Source organism: Dipodomys merriami, unplaced genomic scaffold, assembly GCF_024711535.1.
Source record: "Dipodomys merriami isolate MVZ:Mamm:240054 unplaced genomic scaffold, mDipMer1.0.p SCAF_143, whole genome shotgun sequence".
Lineage (NCBI taxonomy): Eukaryota > Metazoa > Chordata > Mammalia > Rodentia > Heteromyidae > Dipodomys > Dipodomys merriami.
In genome coordinates, this window is record NW_027202749.1 from 614,752 (window position 1) to 637,340 (window position 22,589).

General features: G+C 58.8%; 1 protein-coding gene across 1 annotated transcript; it reads left to right on the plus strand.

Moving 5' to 3' along the window:
- Nucleotides 1-1,052: 1,052 nt before the first annotated feature.
- Nucleotides 1,053-22,589, plus strand: Maea (macrophage erythroblast attacher, E3 ubiquitin ligase). Its single transcript, XM_070021661.1, has 9 exons — nt 1,053-1,175; nt 8,396-8,578; nt 10,577-10,780; nt 13,710-13,832; nt 15,537-15,613; nt 18,559-18,667; nt 20,132-20,265; nt 20,968-21,163; nt 21,656-22,589. Exons 1-9 carry the CDS (start codon nt 1,107-1,109, stop codon nt 21,749-21,751), a joined length of 1,191 nt encoding a protein of 396 aa, XP_069877762.1. The 5' UTR covers nt 1,053-1,106; the 3' UTR covers nt 21,752-22,589.

A 22,589-nucleotide genomic window follows, 5' to 3' on the forward strand; every position in this document is an offset into this window, starting at 1 on the left:
TGCACACCGGGTCCCCTCCAGTGCACACCGGGTCCCCTCCAGTGCACACCGGGTCCCTCCAGTGCACACCGGGTCCGTCCAGTGCACACCGGGTCCATCCAGTGCACACCGGGTCCCTCCCGTGCACACCGGGTCCGTCCAGTGCACACCGGGTCCTGTCAAGTGCACACTGAGTCCCTCCACAGTAACCAGGTCCCCTCCAGTGCACACCGGGTCCGTCCAGTGCACACTGAGTCCCCTCCCGTGCACACCGGGTCCCTCCCGTGCACACCGGGTCCCTCCCGTGCACACCGGGTCCCCTCCCGTGCACACCGGGTCCGTCCAGTGCACACCGGGTCCCTCCCGTGCACACCGGGTCCGTCCAGTGCACACCGGGTCCCTCCCGTGCACACCGGGTCCCTCCCGTGCACACCGGGTCCCCTCCAGTGCACACCGGGTCCCTCCAGTGCACACCGGGTCCCTCCAGTGCACACCGGGTCCCTCCCGTGCACACCGGGTTCCCTCCCGTGCACACCGGGTCCGTCCCGTGCACACCGGGCCCGTCCAGTGCACACCGGGTCCCTCCCGTGCACACCGGGTCCGTCCAGTGCACACCGGGTCCCTCCCGTGCACACCGGGTCCGTCCAGTGCACACCGGGTCCGTCCCGTGCACACCGGCCGTTGGCCCTCCGGCCCTCCAGCCCCGCACGGCCCCTGCCCGCCGGACGACGGGTTCTGAGACCCCAGGACGTCAGAGCGGTTGAGTCAGCGGAAGCTGTCTCCGTGTTCGTCGCAGCCCGCACCCGGCCGGCTTCGGGACGGAGTCGGCGTGGGCCGCGCTGGCGGGGGCGCAGTGCCGCCCCCGGGCGACGGCAGAGCAGTGCGGGACCGCGGGGCCGCCAGCAGGGCGGGACCGGGCCCGCGGACCGGGGCCGGGGCGGGATGCGGGTCCCGCGCGGTCGGCTAGGGGTCGAGCCCTGGCAGGCCGCGGTGATTGGTCCGCGCCCTCTTCCGCCGGCGGAGGGTGGGCCTTCGCGATTGGCGGAGGCGCGCGGCCACGCCCACTCACGCATTACGTCTCTACCCGGCGTGCCGCGCGCCGGCCTTCTCCGCTCGACCGGCCCAAGATGGCGGTGCAGGAGTCAGCGGCCCAGCTGTCCATGACCCTGAAGGTTCAGGAGTATCCGACCCTGAAGGTGCGCGCCGCGGCCGGCCTGGCTCTCCGCCGCGCCTTCCGGGGGCCACGGAGGCGCTGCGGGCGGGGGGGGGGCGGGCGGCCCTCGGGCGCGGGGGCTCGGGGGCGGGGCCCGGGGTGCGGGCCCGCGGCTAGGGGAGCCGGGGCGGGAGCCGGCGGGGCCGGGCGGGGGGTCCGCGGGCCGGGGGCCGGGCCGAGGGCCGGGGGCGGCGGGGGGTCCGCGGGCCGGGGGCCGGGCCGAGGGGCCGGGGGCGGCGGGGGGTCCGCGGGGCCGGGGGCCGAGGGCCGGGCGGGGGGTCCGCGGGCCGGGGGCCGGGCCGAGGGCCGGGGGCGGCGGGGGGGTCCGCGGGGCCGGGGGCCGAGGGCCGGGGGGCTGGGGGCCGGCGGTTGGGGCCGGGGGCGGCGGGGGGTCCGCGGGGCCGAGGGCCGGGCCGAGGGGCCGGGGGCGGCGGGGGGTCCGCGGGGCCGGGGGCCGGGCCGAGGGGCCGGGGGCGGCGGGGGTGCCGGGGGCCCGGTGGCCGGGCTGAGGGCCGGGGGCGGCGGGGGTGCCGGGGGCCGGGGGCCGGGCCGGGGGCGGCGGGGGTGCCGGGGGCCGGGCCGGGGGCGGCGGGGGTGCCGGGGGCCCGGTGGCCGGGCCGAGGGGCCGGGGGCGGGGGGGTCCGCGGGGCCCGGGGGCCGGGCTGAGGGCCGGGGGCTGAGGGCCGGGGGCGGCGGGGGTGCCGGGGGCCGGGGGCGGGGGGGTCCGCGGGGCCCGGGGGCCGGGCTGAGGGCGGGGGGCGGCGGGGGTGCCGGGGGCCCGGTGGCCGGGCCGAGGGCCGGGGGCCGGGCCGAGGGCCGGGCGGCGGGGCCCCTGCGCAGCCCCGCGGAGCAGGCGCCCGGGGAGTCGGGGGCGCGGCGCCCGGAAGTTGGCATGGGGCGTGGCGGGTTCGACGCCCGGTGTTCCTAGGGGGCGAGGCCCGGCTCTGGAGACCCGGTGCGGCCGTAGCTGCCCGCCCCAGCCGACGCGGATGCCGGGCCGGACGTCGCGGTCGCGGCCCGCGCCGGGCAGGGCCGCCTCCTCCCCGCGGAAGGCCGGCCCGGCCCCGCCGCTGGGGAGCGGGCCCCGCAGTGACCGCGCTCGCCATCCCGGGGTTCTTCCGGGGCCAGGTCGCTCTTGTGTGCCCCGAGCACGCGGTGACACGGCCCGTCCCGGTGGCGTTGCAGCCTCCGTCCCCCAGCGCCTGTGTCTGTCCCCCGGGTGAAACGGTGATCACACACTGCCTGGAAGATTCCTCCAGCGTGACCCTGCTGACGTCTGCTCCCTGGCGCAGCAGAAGCAGAGCCCTGGTCCCCTCTCGGGTGGACGAGCAGCTGTGTGCATCACAGTGGTATCCCACCCTTCATCTGACCAGGGGGACATTGCCGGCACCCACTATTGGAGGCAGGTCCTCATATGGACACTTTCTGCCTCCCGGCCTGATTCCTGGGTGTGTGCCTCCACACTTGGCTTGTGCCTGACTTACATAAAGCTCCATGGCACTGGTGAATGAAGGCCTGCGGCCAGCTCAGAGCATCTCTGAGGTGCTGGGGACAGAACCTCCAGGCTGTTGCAGGAAGTTTACCAACCATGCCTGCAGCACCACATCGTCTTTAGTCTGACTGGTGAACACAGGGCCCCAGGCAGGAGAGGTTTTCAGAAGTCCTTCCGTTGCTCATGGAACGCACTGGGGAAACGATGGTGCTGTCTTCCCCGGCTAGCAATGTCCTGTGCGTTCCAGAACTGCTGCCTAGTCTAACTAAAATGACTGTGTAGATGTGTTCGTCTGTACAGTAAGGGTAGTGGTGTCACTTCACACAAGCTTGCTATGTTTTTTAAAGTTTTTTTAAGACATGTTTTTAGAATATAATTTTTACAAGTAGAAATGGTACTTTCTAGAGGAAGTAGAAGCACTTTCCTTCCAGGTCCTTTTGATCCCATCTAAATAATAATTGCTCTGTTCTGTTGCCAGTGTACCACTGCTGAATTAAGGATTTTTTTCCCCCAGGAAGTTTTCAGGAATTATTCCTGGCAGATAATAGGGAGGCTTTACTGGAAAAGTAATAATCCCTGATTTAGAATCCCTTGTTTACAAAGAATTAAGCAGAATGTCAGCAGAATTGATAGCTCCAGAGCGGTTAACATTTATGAGGAGGCCGGAGGCTGGCACAGTAGTGTGGGGCACACAGCACACACAGGTGTGCGGAGAGAATGAGGGCTGAGGGCTGGGGGGGAGCGAGCTTGTGACTCTCCAGTGGAAGGCCGTCCTGCAGGGGGTGGGAACCGGCACCATCCCATTGAAGCTTAATCCCACAGGAGTTAAAATGTTTTCCTGCCACTTAGGTCCGCAGCCGTGCAGGTTGGGTAACCCAGGTGGGCTCAAGCAGTGGACCTGAGATGTTTCCTCTTGGGTCTTGGGACCAATGCAGAGCTGGTGCTTGGTAGGCACTTTTCCTTCTCGTTGTTTTTCTGGAGCTGTGTGTGTTGCCAGCTGTCCTGACCATGGACAAGGCCCTCCTCTGCGTTTACAGCTCTGTCACGGTGGTGGGCTAGCACAGACTTCGCTGCTGGCCTGAGAACCTTGGGGCCGCACATCCCGGGTGGTCGAGCTGTGCACAGCAGGGTGTTCAGCACCCTCTCTACCCACATCGCCAGAACCCATGCTTAGTCCTCAGAATGTCTATACAAGGCCAGAGTCCCCTGAGGACAGAGTCACTGCGTAAGTGCTAAGACTTGTTTTTGGGCTATCCACTACCTGCTACTAGGGTCCAACACCGAAGGCTGTCGAGTGTCGAGATGAGTATGGTCCTTTGGAGCAAGTAGAAGCTGGGCTGCTTAGTCTGTCACCTTAAAATGGAAATCCTTGTTTGAATTTTGAATTGTTCCTTGATAAAGCTTTATTTTAATGCTAGAAAAGTAATTTTTTCTTCAGATTCTGCAGAGATTTTCCCGTGAATGTTTCTACTTTTTTTTCCCCATAAGCTAGTTGAGGTAAGCTAATATCTTGTCAACCTTCTCTATCGCCACCAAAATCAGATGGGAGTCTGCATAGCCCAGAAGTGGGGGCCCGACCCTTGTGGCTGTGAGGCCCCTCTGTCCCTCCTCGCCAGGCTTACCTCCATCCTCTCCTGGAGCCCGGCCAGGAATCCCCCCACTAAACTTGAGGGCTCCCTGTTGTCCACTGGCTGCGTTCCAAAGAGCCTTCCGTGCTAGGCACTGCTGTCTGGGTGTGACTGGTCTTCTCCTGTAGCCCACAATCCTGGTCCTTTACCCACCATCCCTGCCACCCGTCCTACATTCTGCCCCAGATTCCAGCTGAGGGTCGTCATGGCACCTGCTGCTGCTCACCCCACTCAAATACGAGGGCACCCAGCTGTCTTTGACCCCAGTCATCGCTGTGTTGGTGACTGCATGGATCTAGTGCCTCTAAAAGACCCTCTGTCTACAATGCCGATCCAGACCCAGAGCCCGCAACATTCGGGTGTATCTCTGTAGGCTGCCTGGTGTGGTAAAAGGTGAACCTTCCTCCTCTTATTGTTACTATTTAGAATAGGTCTTACTTCTGTAGTCCAGGGTGGCTGGTCTTGAGTTCACAGTCCTCCTTCCTCCAGCCTCCTGAGTGCTAAGCCTGTGCTGGCACTACAGCGGAAGCTGAACTTTCACACAGCACCCCTGAGCCACACCCTAGTCCTTTTTCTTTTGTTTGTTTTTTGGAAGGATGGCATGCAGTGGTACATCCCTGGTGCTAGCAGGATGCTAGATTGAGGAAAACCAGGAGTGCTCTACGGCGACCGCTAGTAAAGATGTGCTGCCTTTCACAAATCTGAAGTTTTTTTCTTTACCACTCAAATAAAGCGCATTACGTTGTTGTTGTTAGTCATGAGGCTTGAACTCGGCACCTGGGTGCTGTCTCTGAATTATTTTGCTCAGGCTATGTCTCTGAATTATTTTGCTCAGGCTAGTGCACTATCTCTTTGAGCCACAGTTCCATTTCCGGTTTTCTGGTGGTTAATTGGAGATAAGAGTCTCACAGGCTTTCTTGCCTGGGCTGGCTTTGAATGGTGAACCTCAGATCTCAGCCTCCTGAGTAGGTGTGAGCCTTGGGCACCTGACCTCAGCGTGTTCCAGTCACCATTTGCATCTGGGCCATCAGAGTTTCACAGAATTAGAAAGGAAGCATCAGTCAGCGATTTAAACAACTGAGCTATGTAATCACACATGGAAATTGAAAACGTTTGCTTTGAAATTTCATTTATTTGTTTACGATGCTTAGCCAAACCAGGTGTAATAAATCTGCAATCAAGTGGGCTCACTGTATTGGCAACTTTTTGTTGTTGTTGTTGTTGGTTGGTCGTGGGGCTTGAACTCTGGGCCTGAGCGCTGTCCCTCAGCTCTTCAGCTCAAGGCGAGTACTCTACCACTTGAGCCACAGCGCCACTTCGGGTTTTCTAGTGGCTTATAGGAGATAAGAGTCTCACGGACTTTCCTGCCCGGGCTGGCTTTGAACTGATCCTCAGATCTCAGCCTCCTGAGTAGTGGGGATGACAGGCTGAGCCACTGGCGCCCGGCTTGTATTGGCAACTTTTTGGTAAGATGTGGTCTGACTGTTAGAACGCAGGGTAGTACTAGCCAGGATCTGTGGGTGTTCGGTGAGTACACTTGTTTTCAGGGTAGATCCAAAGGGTGTGTCTCTGGAGAGATGCCATCGGCTGTCCCTGCCTGTGATAACATAGTAACATGGGAGGTCCAGGCTCCATGGAGGATCTCAGGACATCGGTACAGCTGTGAGTCAGTGTGGGGGGGGGGGGGGGAGGGAGGGGACATCGGTTCAGCTGTGAGTCAGTGTGGGGGGACATTGGTTCAGCTGTGAGTCAGTGGGGAGGGACATTGGTTCAGCTGTGAGTCGGGGAGGGACATTTGGGTCACATGCGCTAGTACTCTGCATTAGGAAAGTTTAGTACCAAGGAAAAATACGTAACTCTTCAAATGTGAGTATTTGGGATATAGCACTAAATATACTAAAACACGTTTTGGTTGGATTATATGTGTGTGTGTGCGCACGCGCGTGCGCAGGTACAAGTACTGGGGTTTGAACTTAGGGCCTTGTCCTGGGTTCTCAGCTGGTGCTCTACCACTTAAACTATAGCTCCACTCCTTGCTTTTTGTTGGTTAATTGGAGATTAAGAGTCTGTTGAATGTGTCTGCCTCAGCTAGCTTTGGACCACAATCTTCAGGTACGTACCAGCTTTCTGACTAGCTGGGATTACAGGCATGACCCTCCAGCGCATTTCTCTACAGCTCAGGCTGGCCTGGAATTTGTGATCCTCCTGTGTCAGCCTCCCAAGTAGCTAGGAATCTAAGAATGTGACACCATACATGGTATATACTATCATGCCCAGCTGTAGTACATCAAAGTCGGGAACTCGGGAACTATTGCCATATATTGTCAATGGCCAGGAATTTTGTATTGTCATAAAAATACAATAGATAATTTTAAGGGCACGGTATGTGTTGTTAACTGTGTACCTTGTGGTGCATTAGGCCTCTGGAGATTTTTACCTTGTAAAAGTGAAATCTTCCCATTCTATATGAGATGTCCTATATAAATACAATCATGCAGCATTTGTGTAGTGGTTGGCTCATCTTAGTGTGACATTCTCAAGATTCATTTATACTGTGTCCTATGAAAGGCTTTCCTATTTCAAGGCTGAATTATATGGCATTCTGTATATGCATTGCAAGGTAGGCAGGTGCCATGCTGGATACTTGGAGCTTGTGTGTTTATTCTGTGTATCCATCAGCATGGAGCTAGGTGCCATATTGGACACAGGATGTCTGTGTTCATTCAGTGTAGCCGTTGGAATGCTGTGTTGAACACAGCAAGTCTGTGTTCATTCTGTGTGTCCATCAGAATGGAGGTGAGTGTCATACTGCACACAGAAAGTCTATGCATTGTGTGTCATTGGAACAGAGATGGGTGTGTGCTGTGCTGGATGTGTGGAGCCTGTGTGCATTGTGTATGTCATTGGACTAGAGATGGGTGTGTGCTGTGTTGTGTGCATTGTGTGTATCATTGGACTAGAGATGGGTGTGTGCTGTGCTGGATGTGTGGACCCTGTGTGCATTGTGTGTATCATTGGACTAGAGATGGGTGTGTGCTGTGTTGTGTGCATTGTGTGTATCATTGGACTAGAGATGGGTGTATGCTGTGCTGGATGTGTGGAGCCTGTGTGCATTGTGTGTATCATTGGACTAGAGATGTGTGCTGTGCTGGACATGAGGACCCCGTGTGCATTGTGTATATCACTGGAATAGAGGCCTGTGCTGTGCTGGATGTGTGGACCCCGTGTGCATTGTGTATCATTGGACTAGAGATGGGTGTGTGCTGTGTTGTGTGCATTGTGTGTATCATTGGACTAGAGATGGGTGTGTGCTGTGCTGGACATGTGGAGCCTGTGTGCATTGTGTATCATTGGATTGGAGTGTGTGCTGTGCTGGACGTGTGGAGCCTGTGTGCATTGTGTGATAGTATCATTGGATTGGAGTGTGTGCTGTGCTGGACGTGTGGAGCCTGTGTGCATTGTGTGATAGTTTCATTGGATTGGAGGCCTGTGCTGTGTTGGACGTGTGTTGTCTCTTGTGGTCAGAGTAAGGGAGCCAGGAAGAAGGAAGATATTGTAGCCACAGTTCTCTGGAAGAATGGGCAGTCTTCAAGATTCTTTATTTATTCCCTATTTTCAGATTCTGTATAGGAACTAGGATTGATGTGTCTTTTTTGCAGTTGAAGTAGCCCTGCTCTCGGAGGAGACAGTGGGAAGTGCATGTGGACTTCGTGTGGCCCTGTCCTCCGGGACCCCCCCCAGCTTTGTCTGAATAGCCAGCTTCTCACTGGCGCGCAGTATTTGTTCATGCCCTTCACTGTTTATTTTTCTAGATGAACTTGGGGATTATGTTGTTAGTATGTACTTGCAATTCCTTCAGGAGACGTGGGACTGTGCTGTCTGCGGATCTGAGGCGGTGGGAGCGTCGTGTGTCTTTGCCTTCGTCTCCCTCTCTTCCTCCCCTGCTCCTCCTCGGCCTAGGTGCCTCTTACCAGGCTCTGGATTTGGATCCAGACTCTGGGAGATGTTGCTGCCATGGCTGTGTGACCAAGGCCTGAGCACCCATTCTCCTGGCTGTGATCCCACGTGTCCTTTCCCACTTAGGTGCCTTACGAGACGCTGAACAAACGCTTCCGAGCCGCTCAGAAGAACATCGACCGGGAGACAAGTCACGTTACGATGGTGGTGGCAGAACTGGAGAAGACTCTGAGCAGCTGCCCAGCCGTGGATTCTGTGGTCAGCCTCCTGGATGGGGTGGTGGAGAAGCTCAGTGTCCTTAAGAGGAAGGTTGGTGCTGCTTCCCGGTCCCAAGGTGGAGAGGGATAAAGCAATGCCAGACAGCCTCTACTGGAGAACTGGGCAGTGGAGAGCCAAGGCACGCAGAGTTTTAGAAGTCACCTCAGATTTGCAGCTGGACCTCTTGCCCCCATCCTGGTAGACTAGGGGCTTTTGAAATGATCTGCTCACTATTGTGAAATAACATTCTCTTTAAAAAGTTGGGTAAGACAGCTTCATGAGAGAGCTCAAGAGGCAGAAAAAGTCAGCATTCCAAGTTGAAGACAGGCCTCAGAAAGGTGACAAGTCCTGGGACGACCTGTCACTCCCTTGTACATCTCTCTCCAGCAGGCTGGCACACAGGTGTGGGTGCTGACCAAGCTCCACAGCTCTCTGCGGAGAACCTGGATGCTGGAGAGGGTGGCCCTGGCCAGCCCTGGCTGAGTGGGTGCGGCCCCCTGTGGGGAGGAGCCTTGGATCTCAACCCGCATGGCCGGGAGTGACTTTAGGAGAGAATCCAGCACAAAGGCAAAGGCAGCCCGGAGGAGAATAGGGCCTGACAACCGGCAGAGGCCCGTACAGACGTGGCCGTGGCCGTCAGCTTCCGCAGAATCCGGAGAGTGCTAAAAGAGTGAAAGCCTCTGTAGGGAACAGAATGTGTAAAAAGATAGGTAAGGTTTAAAAAGAGATAGCATGTCAAGAAAGAAAAAAAACACAATAACCTGCCCGAGGCCTGGCTTAAGTGATAGAGTACTGGATGAGCGTGAGGCCCTGAATTCAAGCCCTAATACCAGCATATAGATGGGCCGGGAGGGGGACCTGGTTGGCAAAAACGTGTGTGTTAGGTTTTTCATTGAGTGAAAAACTTGTAACAGTTATCATTTGACACTGACAAAGTTCAGTAGGGAATTGAACTGAATGTGGGTAGGAAGAGATCATTAGAAGGAAGCATAGTCAGAGGAGGATGGAGATCCAAAGCAGCAGGATTTCTGGGGAGTGTTTCAGACCCAGAGGCTCAGAGATGGCATGGCTGTGACCGAGCCCCTTCTAAAGGGCGCTGGACGGCAGAGGTGGAGAGAGACCCCATCCTCTGAAGCAGAGGCCGGGAGAAGACTGCTCTCGGAGGGAGGCCCATTTGCTGACTTGGAGCCACAGACCCGGAGGAAAGCCAGCCAGCTGGGCCTCGCTCTACGCTGCCCAGGACCCAGCAGGCTGCTGGGCATTCAGAAGTCACGCCTTCCTCATATGAGACTTGGTGACATGGGTCCTCTTGGCTCTTGATGGTTCCTGGATTAGGGTGGTTAGTGCATTGGACAATGTAGGTCCAAACCGTTTCTGTTACTGTTTAAAGTTGAACAAAACTTACCTTTAGGAAAAAGTTATAAAAAATGAAAAAGTTACTTTGTAATGATGAACAGTTCAGGAAAAAAGTAGCAGATTTCAAAGTTTAAAGAAGTACTTGGCAGCCGGGCGCCGGTGGCTCACGCCTGTAAGCCTAGCTACTCAGGAGGCTGAGATCTGAGGATCGCGGTTCAAAGCCAGCCCGGGCAGGAGAGACCATGAGACTCCTATCTCCAATAAACCACTAGAAAACCGGAAGTGGCGCTGTAGCTCAAGTGGTAGAGTGCTCGCCTTGAGCTGAAGAGCTGAGGGACAGCGCCCAGGCCCAGAGTTCAAGCCCCATGACCGACAAAAAAAAAAAAAGAAGTACTTGGCAATGTAAGATCAGACTGTATAAAGTAAAAATAACACCACTGAAAGTAGATACACATGTAAGCAGTGGCAGGCTTGGAGGGGTGTTGGAGGGGTGCGTGCACAGCGTCCAGAGTTGGTACCTTAGCTGCTCTGCCAGTCACATCTGCATCAAGCACAGACTTGTCCCGGGGACCGGTGCAGTGACGTTCATAGACCCCCCCCCCTCCCCAGGCCTCCCCGAGCTGGGCATGGCGCTGGTGTTTGTGTGTGTGTGTGCACGCGTGCTCACTGTGTGTGCTCTCTGCCTTGGCCTAGGCGGTAGAGTCCATCCAGGCTGAGGACGAGAGCGCCAAGCTCTGCAAGCGCCGGATCGAGCATCTGAAGGAGCACAGCAGTGACCAGCCGGCTGCGGCCAGCGTGTGGAAGAGGAAGCGCATGGACCGCATGATGGTGGAGCACTTGCTGCGCTGCGGCTACTACAACACGGCTGTGAGGCTGGCGCGCCAGAGCGGCGTCGAGGTGGGCCGGCCGGCCACTCCCGCCTCCCTGCCCTGTGGGCAGCAAGGGGTCCCTGGAGGCCAGCAAGGCCAGGCCCAGTGTGTGTGTCTGTGCGTGCGTGCGTGCGTGCGTGCGTGCGTGCCTGCCTTCAAGGCCCCGTTGGCCCCTCCCAGCCTCAGCAGGGCAGTGTGCTGCTGTACTTAGGACGTGTGTGGGAGGCCTGGGTCTCGTCTCTCCAGCGGACACCTGGGGATGCCGCGCAGCTGCTCCTCCCAGTGCTGGCTGTGCGTCCATCTCGGGCGAGTGTCCTGGGAGTCTGGCTTTCCTAACACGTGGGTTCTAGTAGAGAAGGCGACATCCATCTGTGGGGCTCCTTTTTTTGGTACTCATCCTGGGACTTGAACTCAGGGTCTGGCCACTGTCCCTGAGTTTTTGTGCTCAAGGCTAGCACTCTACCACTTGAACTACATACAGCTCTACTTCTGGCTCTTTGGCAGTTGGTTGGAGATAAAAATTTCAAGGACTTTCCTGCTTGGGCTGGCTTGAAACTTTGATCCTCAGATCTCAGCCTCCTGAATGGCTAGGATTATGGGTGTGAGCCATCAGTGCCTGGCTTAGCAGTTTTCTTTAAAAAAAAAAATAGGAACACTTGGGTAGCTGAGCTTAAAAAGAACACAAAATGACAAAAAATGACAAAAAAGTCGAAACGAGTAGGATAAACTGGAATGAATCTGCAGCCTTCTCAGTAGCAGAACTTCGAGCCCTTGGATTTTGCTTTCGACGTGGTAAGCAGGGTTTGAATTAACGTCCTCACGTTCTTGCTTAGTTTATTCCTCGTGGCTACAGAGCCGTAGGGCCCAGGTCCTCCAACCCTCAGCAGCAGCCTCATCAGGGCTTCTGTGTTTGACACCACTGCCTTCACCTCACCAGCCTGCCACTCCTCCCTTCTTCCTGCCCTCCTTCTCTGCCCTGGGGTCAGGTTGTGGGCTGTCAGGGCCCAGTGAGGCCTGAACACTTGGGGAGTAGGATGGTCTTACTCAGGCTGACCTGGCCTGACAGCCTTTTGTGGTACCCGGCAGACCTAGGAAAGACAGCCTTTTTTTTTTTTTTTTTTTTTTTTCCTGTACTGGGGCATTGTCTCAGAGCTGCTTTACCACCTGAGTGATAGCTCCACTTCCAGCTTTTTTTTGTGATTCACTGGAAATAGTCTCACAGACTTTCTTGCCTGGGCTGGCTTTGAACCGTGATCCTGCGATCTCAGCCTCCTGAGTAGCTAGGATTATAGGTGTGCGTCACCAGTGCCCAGCAAGGTCAGTATTCTTTTTTCTTTTTTTTTTCTTTTTCTTTTTTTTTTTTTTCCAGGGCTGAGGACCGAACCCAGGGCCTTGCGCGCGCCAGGCGGGCGCCCTTCCGCTGGGCTAAACCCCCAGCCCCATGGTCAGTATGCTTGACCCTTAGTCCTGAGCCAGTAGCACGTTGGCCAGGGGAGAGCTGGCTGCTCTCGATTCTGACCAGTGAGTAGAAATGGTTCCGGTGGCTGACACTCAGCATCTCACCTGCGCTTGATCACTTGGAGAGTCTGATACTGACTTATTGACTCTCTCTTGCTCTCTCGCTCACTCTCAAGTAGTTTTCTTGTAAGTTGTTGGTTTGTGCTGAAATAGGCAAAGCGGGAGTCTGACTTTTATTGTGCTTACTTGTACTTAGTACTTGTTCCTAGGGCTGTGTTCACCTGTGTTCTGATGCCCCCAGCCTTGGCTGCGGGGGTGGGGGATGGGGGGAGGGGTTGCTGCTTCTGGCCACCAGAAGCCTTGTGCGTGTGCAGCACCCAGGTGAAGGTGTGCTGGGGGCCCAGGAGGAGCACTTGAGGCCAGCAGAGCCGGGCCCTGTGCATGCTCCTCCAGGACTCACGGGATGCTTTGAGCACTTGAGGCCAGCAGAGCCAGGCCCTGTGCATGCTCCTCATGGTGCTCTCGTGTCTCCTTGCGTTAGATTCTCTTGCTTGCGGGACCCTTCACTCACAGGGCCTCCTCCAAAGTACCCAGGGTTTTTCGGGAAAATTGGGCCCCGTACCCCCAAAACATCATGGCTTTCAGAGCAGGGACCAAGTGGAACAGGGCTGCCAGGCCTCCGGCTCCATCGGGACACTCAGGTGTCCCTCACCTGCCCTGTCTTGCTTGGCCAGGCACCCCAGTACTCCCTGAGCAGATGGGGTTCTAGATAGAGCCTGTTCCGTTAGTGTGTCGGGAGGGTGGCCCCGGCCACCATAATGGCCTCCTCCCTGCTGGGCAGGACTCTTGACCCACAGCCAGGGCTCTCTGACACCACACTCCACCTGCTGGCCTCTGCTGAGGTTTAGCCTTGGGGTTCTGCTGGCCAGTCATAATGCCAGTGTCTGTCCACCTCGCTAGTGCACCAAGGCTTCCCGTGCCAGAGGGAGGCTGTGTCCTGGGCTGGGGTCTGAAGGGCTGTAGCTCATTCTGAGTGCTGGCTGGATTTGTACCTTGCTGGGGGCTCGTCAGTCTCAACCCATTCAGACAGCCCCACGGATGTGGCCCCCAGGGGTCCCTGTGAGTGCATGCTGTGGACATGCCTCTGCTTTTTGTGGGTCCCTGGGCCCCGTGACCAGGGCGGGCGTGGAGACCAGTTGCCCTCTTGGGAGCCCGACGCCAGTGGTGGCTCACGCTGTAAGCCTGAGCTACCGAGAAGGCAGAGACCTGAGTCTCAGTTCAGAGCCAGCCCAAGCAGGAGTGTCTGTGAGACTCTTATCTCCAGTTAACCACCAAATAGCCAGGAATGGAGCTTGGTTCAAGTGGTAGCGCGCTCGCCTTGAGCCCAAGAGCCCAGGGACAGTGCCGAGGCCCCGAGTTCAAGCCCCAGGACTGGCCCATATGGAAAAGTGGGGTCCCTGAGCCAAGCATGCTGTGACCTGAGCCACACCTTTTCCAAGGACCTGGTGAACATCGAGATGTTTCTGACGGCCAAGGAGGTGGAGGAGTCCTTGGAGCGGCGGGAGACGGCCACGTGCCTAGCCTGGTGCCATGACAACAAGTCCCGGCTCCGGAAGATGAAGGTGTGGGGGCTCCCGGCTCAGCTTGGGGGGGGGACTGTGGGTGAACCCAAGGGGCATGAGGAGAGCACGGCCGCCCCACCTGGCTCTGGGCAGGACCCCCCCCCCCCCCCCCAGTTTCTGCTGGTTCTCATTTGATGGGAGCCGAGGGCCATCGACCCTGGTCCACATTGTTCGGTGTGCTCAGCTGCTCCAGGGCACCATCCTGCACTGGAGTCAGGCCAGGAGCTCTGCCTCTCACTTGTTCAGCCTGGGAGCAGGGGTGGGGGGTGGCCTACGAGGAGGAGCGAGAGTGTGCCATACCAGCCTGCTCCCCTGTAGTCAGAGCCACTGTAAGCGGTGTCCTGTGCCGGGCGGGCGGGGCTGCTCAGTTGGAGACGGCGGGCCTTAGGAGCTGGCTGAGGAGGTGTGTGTAAAGTTCTTGCCTGGTAGTAGGGTGTGTCTGGTGTGTCAGGCTCCTACAGCAGCTGTGCCCGGGTGTGTGGAAGCTTTCCATGTGAAGTTGCTGGCCTCACCCAGCCCACATTGGGTGCTGTGGGTTTCCGTGCCAGCCCCAGACCTCCGTGAGGCTGTGTTGCCATGGGCCTTCCACGCCCTCCCGAGTCCTTGCCGTGCCTCCGACAGAGCCCCCGCAGCTGTCCCCCAGGGCCTCCCCACCATAGAAGGAGCCCCTGCCAGACCTCTTGCCACCTGCCAGGCCCTGAGAGCACTGCCCTCCACGAAAACCACTCGTAAACCACGCCAGCGCCACGTGGGCCTGGCCGCCTTGGGCTTTCAGGCCAGGCCAGCAGCCTCGCTTCCCCTGGCTGGCTCTCCTGCTCCTGGCACCGCCCATCCGGGGCTCCTGTGCTCCCTCCTTCTGCCTGGAACTCCCTGGCGTCTGTCCGGCGGTCGCCACTCTCCTTCCACCGGGGGCCAGCGGGTGCCCAGATCTCTCAGAGCAGGTCCTGGCATGGGTAGCTCCTGGCTCCCTCACAGGGTGGACTGGCAGTGCACCGAGGCCAAGGCCTGGCGGTGTGGTGGGAAGAAACCTGTTGAAGAGAAGGCCTGGGCAGTGACTGGAGACTCCGAAGGTCCTCTGCCCTTGCAGGGAGCTGCGTGTGTATTTTTCACACGTTGTGGATCTCCTCGCCCGTGACCCCTTGGGCTGGCGGCAGCTCCGTCCTCTGCTTTTCTGGTAGCGCCTTGTACAGGGTCCTTGCTGTGACCCCGTCAGCCCTCCGGGTCCCCTGGGCTGAGCTCCTCGGCAGAATGTCAGCAGGACCCCAGACTCTGTGGTCTCATTACCCTTGCCACGCTGGCCACCTGGCTTCGGGGGCCAGCTCACCAGCTGAGGCCTGTGCTGGTCCTGCTGGGAAGGGACGGGTGGGATCTGTGGCTTTGGCTACAGCCCTGGGGATCTTCGGTGGGGATCTGCAGTCACTGACACGTGACACTCTCTTTTTTTTGTTGTTTTGTTTTGTTTTGTTGGTCCGGTCGTGGGGTCTGAACTCTGGGCCTGGGCACTGTCCCTCAGCTCTTCAGCTCAAGGCTAGCGCTCTACCACTTGAGCCACAGCGCCACTTCCAGCTTTTTTTTTTTCTGCTTATGTGGTGCTGAGGGATCGAACCCAGGGCCTCATGCATGCAAGGCAAGCGCTCTACCACTGAGCCACCTTGCTAGCCCCACGTGACACTCTCTTAAGCCTCCTCTCATCTCTGCCTTCAGAGCTGCCTGGAGTTCAGCCTCAGGATCCAGGAGTTCATTGAGCTCGTCCGGCAGAACAAGCGCCTAGATGCTGTGAGGTAGGAGCACACCACCTGCCCCGCCCCTCCTGGGGAGACGGGGCCTTCTGAGCATGCCCGCCCCTCCTGGGGAGACGGGGCCTTCTGAGCATGCCCGCCCCTCCTGGGGAGACGGGGCCTTCTGAGCATGCCCGCCCCTCCTGGGGCCTCATCCTGTGGCTGGGTGCCGGGGCTGTCTGGTGCAGGCTGTGTCTCGTATCCGAGTCAGGGGTTGTGGCCCATTCCCTTGTGGAGGCAGTGCAGGAGCCCCCACCCCGGTGGCCATGAGGGGAGCCAGCAGTATAGCATGAGCCAGGCTCTGGGCCTTGCGTGTGAAGGCTCCATTGGCCGCCTGCTGCAGGAGGGCTGATGGGTTGGTTCTGGGGACTTTCCACGGTGACCAGCTAGGTGCCAAGAGGAGCACCCAGCATTCTGCAAGCACCTTTGGGCTTCTGCAGCCTGTTTGGCTTCTCGCTCGGCATAGCTGGGCCTGCGGGCAGAGGCCGGCTGTCCTGCCTGCTCAGCCTCCTTAGGGTGCACGCCTTCTTCAGGGACCGTTGACTTGGCCGGGCCCCACGGCGCTCCTGGCCCTGTGTTGCCAAGACCTCTGCCCAGGGCACCGGAGGGAGCAGAAGTGGGCCTGTGGGTGGACGTGGCCTAGGTCAAGGGCAGGTGCAGCTGCTGCCTGAATGCATGCTGAGGTGGCAGGGTTCTGGGCAGTGCTGAGGGTCCCGGCAGGAGTCTCATGGTTTCACCCTGCCTCGTGCACTTGTGCTTGGGGGGGGGGAGGCACAGACAGACCTTTTTTTCTGCCTGTGTCCGTCTGCATGTGGGATGCACACACGCCTGGTCGGGTGCCGGTGCCGCACACAGCCGCTGTACCTGAAAACATGGGCCGAGTGATTCATGGGCCATGTGTATGCTTGTTCTTCTGTTGTGGGCCTGGAATTGAGCGTGCGAGGTATCGCTACCATCTGTTTGTGCCCCAAACCCACATCTGGGGTCTTACTGTTGCCCAGACTGGCCTGGAGCTCCGGGAGCCCCTCCCCCTCCCCCTCCGCCGCTGAGCAGCTGGAGCACAGGCTCAGGCCGCCAGCCTTTTTCATAATTTAGAAACAAAACTTCGGGGCCACGGCAGTTTGAACTCAGGACCTCACCTTCCTCTTGAGCATGCCCCCAGCCTTCTTTGCTTTTATTTTTAGATAGTCTCAAGTCTGGCAGGAGCTAACCTGAGACCATGGTTCTCGGACATGCACCTCCTACACAGACCAGGCCGCAGGTGTGGACACCAGGCCACGCTTGTCTGCTGAGACTGACTGCTCACTTGACTTTGTGCCTGGTCTGTTCTCACGCCAGGATCCTCTGTCTCTTGTCTCTTGGCTACCGGCAGTACAGCATGTGCCATCACGTCCAGCTCCACATTTTTAACTGAATGAACCAGAAGCCAATGCCTGGCTCAGGGCTGGGACGTGGACGGCCTTGTCTCACCTTGGCCTGGCCAGGCGAGACTTAGGGATTTCGTTTTCCTGCTGTTGTTGTGGTTTGAACTCAGGCCTCATACTTGCTGAGTAGGTGCTCTGCTGCTGGAGCCAGGGATAGAGTCCTGCATTTATGCTCGGGCCAGTCTGGACATCAGTCCTCCTAATTACACTGTACATAGCTGGGATCCGGGATGAAAGACAGGCCAGTCTGCCCAACCGTTGGTTGAGAGGGGGCTGTTTTTCCCGTCTAGTCTCGAATCTCAGTCCTGAGTACCTGAGATTACATACATGAGCTACTGTGCCTAGCCTTTCTGGGTGTTGTTAAATTTGTATTTATATTGTAAAGGAAACAGCATGATTATATGTTAGCTTTCATTGTGATGACAAATACCTGAAGCAAACGACTTAAAGGAAGAAGGAAGCCAGGTACCAGTGGCTCACGCCTGTCATCTTAGCTACGCAGGAGGCTGAGATCTGAGGATCGAGGAGGTTCAAAGCCAGCCTGGGCAGGAAAGTTTTATCTCCAATAAACCACCAGAAAACTGGAAGTGGCTCTGTGGCTCAAGTGGTAGAGTGCTCACCTTGAGCTGAGCTGAGGGACAGAGCCCAGGCCCAGAGTTCAAGCCCCGGAACCGACCCCCCCTTCCCCCCCACAAAAAAAAAAGGAAGAAGAGTTTGGCTGATAGCACCAGAGGCTTTGGAGCCTGGTGAATTGGTGGCGTTGTTTCAGGCCTGCAGTGCGGCTGGGCCAGTCGCTGGCCTCCCCGGCCAGGGGGCAGAGAGGAAGAGCACTGCTGGTGCCCTCAGCGCCTTCCTGGGCATGCATCTCAGTGACCTCGCTTGTAGGCTCTGCTGCCTCCGGGGTGGCCTGGGCTGGAGCCCTGGCTTTCCGCACACTGCTAGGGAAGGGTCGGCCCCACTGTGTCAGGGGCTGGGCTGTCAGGTGGATGCGTGTGCACCCCTGCGGACACCTCTGCGATGACCTCTAGCCTCTCCTCCCTGCCTCCCGGAGTGGAGCCCGGGGGCCTGGCCCACCGCAGGCTGCTTGGTGGGCACCTGGGACCTCCTGGCCTAATACTTCCTTGTTTCTGTCCCAGCATATTGCTGGCTCGTGAGGGGACTTGGGGCATTGCTGGCCTCTGTGGGGGCTCGGGGGCATTGCTGGCCATTGGGGCCCCGAGTTCAGAGGACAGTCTGTGGACGGAGGGCGGGCAGCCCTGCCGTGGCCCGAGACCCTGCGGGACAAAGTGGCACAGTGTCCACCAAGCCATTTAAGCAGAGCAGCTGTGCCCTGCCGTGCCCGTCTGTTCAGGAGCCGACCACGGCACGGCCTGCTGGCCCACACAGGGCTGCGTCTGCGTGGCTGCCGAAGAGTGAGTTGCTCCGCACGTGCGGTGTGGAACCACGGGGGCGGCCACTTGAGGTGGACGCAGGGGTCCTGAGTGCTGGAGTCAAACTAAGTGTGCCAAAATGTTGTTTTTTTAGACACGCAAGGAAACACTTCAGTCAGGCCGAGGGGAGCCAGCTGGAGGAGGTTCGCCAGGTCATGGGCATGCTGGCCTTCCCCCCGGACACGCACATCTCCCCATACAAGGTAACCGTGGGATGGCAGCACTCTTTTTTTTTTTTTTTTTTTTTTGGGTCCGGTTGTGGGGCCTGAACTCTGGGCCTGGGCGCTGTCCCTCAGCTCTTCAGCTCAAGGCTAGCGCTCTACCACTTGAGCCACAGCGCCACTTCTGGCTTTTTTCTTTCTGCTTATGTGGTGCTGAGGAATCGAACCCAGGGCCTCATGCATGCTAGGCAAGCCACCTTCCCAGCCCCTGCAGTGCTCTTCTGGGTTACTCCTGTTGTGCAGACGAGATACAGGGCCGGGAGGTTTAGGAGTGTTAGCCCAGGGAGCTCAGGACTGCCTCTCCTTCCCCTCCCTCACCCCTTTCCCTGCAGTACCTTCGTGGGGCCTGAACTCTGGGCCTGGCGCTGTCCCTCAGCTCTTCAGCTCAAGGCGAGCGCTCTACCACTTGAGCCACAGCACCACTTCCGGATTTCTAGTGGTTTATTGGCGATAAGAGTCTCATGGACTTTCCTGCCCGGGCTGGCTTTGAACTGCGATCCTCGGATCTCAGCCTCCTGAGTAGCTAGGGTGACCGGCGTGCCCACCGGCGCCCGGCTCCTGTGCCACCTTCACGGTGTCCCTGCCTCCTCTGATGCTGGAGCTCTGGCATCAGGGCTTAGAGGGTGGCATTAGCAGTAGTCTTTGGTCGTCATTCTAGTTTTCTCCGTGGCATCGGGCTCCCTGGCAGGGGGCCAGGTCTCAGGAGGACGGGTCCTGCACGTGGCTCACCAGAGTCCAGCGTGCGACCCACTGCCTCCCCAAGGCCGCTGCCCGGGGCAGCTCGGACGCAGGCGCTGAGTCTGCCCAGGTACCACACCTTCCATTAGCGCCTCCCTGGTCAGGAGGAGCTGCGGCTCGCAGGGGAGATGCTCCATCACAGGATAGATCCCCTCTGACCCCCCGAGGGGTTCATGGTGTTGGAGAGCCCCTGCCCACGCGGGCCTGCGTCAGGCACGTTCACCCGTGCACAGCATGGCGGCTGGGGGTCAGGCTGCATTTCTGAGGCAGTTTTGGTTCAGAGCAGAGCGGGGCCCTTGCTGGCCAGAGCTCCCAACACGGCCTGCAGGTTTGCCGAGCGTGGCTCCTCCTGAGCACAGCTTCCGCCTGGAGGAGGCAAGGGAGGCCTCTCCCGTGAGGCTGAGGCTGAGGAGAGCGTGCAGAGCCTGACCAGAGCCCCGGCAGCCACCCCTCTGGGGCGCACCATCTCCTCGGGGCTAGGACCCTCAGGGGACACCATTCCCTCTGGGCTAGGGCCGAAGTTGGGCCTCTGCCCGCCCAGTTGCCTCTCTTGAGTGCCCCCCGCCTCCTGGTGCCCGGCCACCGCTCACCCACCCACACCCTCCTTCAGAGGACTTCCAGGCAGGGGCGCAGTTCCAGAGTTCAGCCCCGGAGGCCGCGCCGTGACACTGGGCCTCCAGAGCTGCCCAGCCCCTCTGTCTCTTCCAGGACCTCCTCGACCCGGCACGCTGGCGGGTGCTGATCCAGCAGTTCCGCTATGACAACTACCGGCTGCACCAGCTGGGGAACAGCTCAGTGTTCACGCTCACGCTGCAGGCCGGCCTCTCCGCCATAAAGACTCCGTATCCTCCCCACCGCGCCCACTCCGTCCCGCTAGCTGGGCAGCGCGTCCTCTAGAAGGGCGTGGAAGGGTCCTACCCAGCAGCCCCCGCACACAGGTGTGCTGCCAGCAGCATCCCTCCCTTCTCATCTCCCGCCAGGGCCCAGCCTCCCTCACAGAACCCTGCACCCAGGCCCTCCTCGAGGTGACTGCTCATCCTGTGTGTAAATGGCTCGACCCTGGCCCTGAGTGCAGCAGCTGCCTAGTTCCTGAGTAACTGACCCCATTCTGGCTGTAGTGGCTGCCCATCCTGTGAGCCTCACCCCTGCTCCTATGGCAGGGCTGTCCTGTGAGCCTCACCCCTGCTCCTATGGCAGGGCTGTCCTGTGGTGATGGTCTCTTGGTGTGCCAGCCAATGCCTCTGGGCAGTGGTTTCCCATTGTGTTGTGTGCTGAGCTGAGCGGAGGCTTAGGACTCCACTCTGAGAGGAGGTCTGTGGGTGCTGCCGTCCACAGCTCCCCCCACATCTGAGGAGCTCCCCTGTCCTGGGAATGGCGCAGAGGCTCCCGCAGCGTGCTGGCATGGCCTGAGGGCGGGTGGCAGGCCCGCCGAGGCTGTTGGCTGGGGAATAAGCATTGCCTTCACTTGGAGTGCGAGCGCGTGGCTGCAGCGCGCCTGCTGTGCCCCTTGACCCCATCCCAGCCTTCCTTAACCTCGGGTACAGCCAGTGCTACAAGGAGGATGGCAGCTCCAAGAGCCCCGACTGCCCCGTGTGCAGCCGCTCCCTGAACAAGCTGGCCCAGCCGCTGCCCATGGCCCACTGCGCCAACTCCCGCCTGGTGTGCAAGATCTCTGGCGATGTGATGAACGAGAACAACCCGCCCATGATGCTGCCCAATGGCTACGTCTACGGCTACAATGTGAGGGGCTGAGGGGGGGGCTGGCAGGGGCGGGGGTGGGGGAGGCAGGGGGAGGGGGCTGGCAGGGGCGGGGGAGGGGGGAGGCAGGGGGAGGGGGCTGGCAGGGGCAGGGGGGATGCAGGGGGAGGGGGCTGGCAGGGGCGGGGGAGGGGGGAGGTAGGGGGAGGGGGCTGGCAGGGGCAGGGGGGATGCAGGGGGAGGGGGCTGGCAGGGGCGGGGGAGGGGGGAGGTAGGGGGAGGGGGCTGGCAGGGGCAGGGGGGATGCAGGGGGAGGGGGCTGGCGGGGAGGGGGGAGGCAGGGGGAGGGGGCTGGCAGGGGCAGGGGGGGGCTGGTGGAGGTGGGGGGACAGTGGAGCAGCCCCAGGGCTCTTTGACAGGTGTAACTTGAATACGAAGGCTTCCTTCCAACAGTTGGGTGTGTGTGGTGTTTGTTACGGAGCTCCTCGGGTATGTCGCACATCTTCAGCTTTCTGTACCGGTCTTGTTTTTCAGTCTCTCCTTTCTATCCGTCAAGATGATAAAGTTGTTTGCCCAAGAACCAAAGAAGTCTTCCACTTCTCACAGGCGGAGAAAGTGTACATCATGTAGGCCCCGTGTCGCCGAGGCTCGCCGGGCCAGGCTGCGGGGCTGGGGCCTGCCTTCCTCCCTCCCAACCCCTGCCCACCCCGGTGTTTCTGTTTCTTGCGACCAAAGATCAGTGAGGAACAACACACACTCTTAGGAAGAGGAAGTGAGAGTTACTAAGTCTGTACCTGAGGGCAGCATTTTGATCTGTAGGGTTTTGTAATGTGAGTCGACTGTTGGATGCTACTGCAAAGTTCTTGCACTTCTCAGAGGAAACTTTCTCTACAGCCCGACCCAAACACTGGGAGACGCTCAGAACCTCTCAAAAGTAGGAGTCAATTGCTTGTGTTTCTCAGTTTCCTCCTTTCGTGGGAAGCTTGAGGAATGATTTGTGTTGGCCACAGCCCAGGAAGATGCCGGCTGCGCCCGTGGACTGCAGGGACGGCAACCAGAGGCCTTTCCTGACTTCCCTCTGGAGCTGCTGCCAGAACACGGGTGCCGCCCCCGGCTTCTTCCCCAGGGCTCCGCCCACAAGGTGGGCCGTGGGTGTGGGGTTGTGTCCACGTGCATCTCATCTACACCCGCCTTACTTCCTTCGAGAATGTATTCACACGGAAATCCACTGGGCCAAGTTTCTGCAGAGGCCTTGCCCATGGCTCTGTAACCATAACATCTAAATGCTACTCATCACAGAAACGAAAAAGAACCGATGGGTTTTCAAACAAATGAACCATTGCAGTTCACACACAACATAGTGTAGCGGTTTGTACCTAGCGCTTATTTTTGCATGTTGATGTTGATGTTGGTTAGCTAATAAACTGTAAATGTAAAGCGTGTTAATAAAATAGCTTTCTATTTCTCA

Coding starts and splice junctions, on each gene's coding strand:
- Maea (XM_070021661.1), top strand. CDS start 1,107: ATGGCGGTGCAGGAGTCAGCGGCCCAGCTGTCCATGACCCTGAAGGTT. Junction 8,579..10,576: donor TCAGTGTCCTTAAGAGGAAG/GTTGGTGCTGCT, acceptor GCCTTGGCCTAG/GCGGTAGAGTCCATCCAGGC. Junction 21,164..21,655: donor GCTACGTCTACGGCTACAAT/GTGAGGGGCTGA, acceptor CTTGTTTTTCAG/TCTCTCCTTTCTATCCGTCA.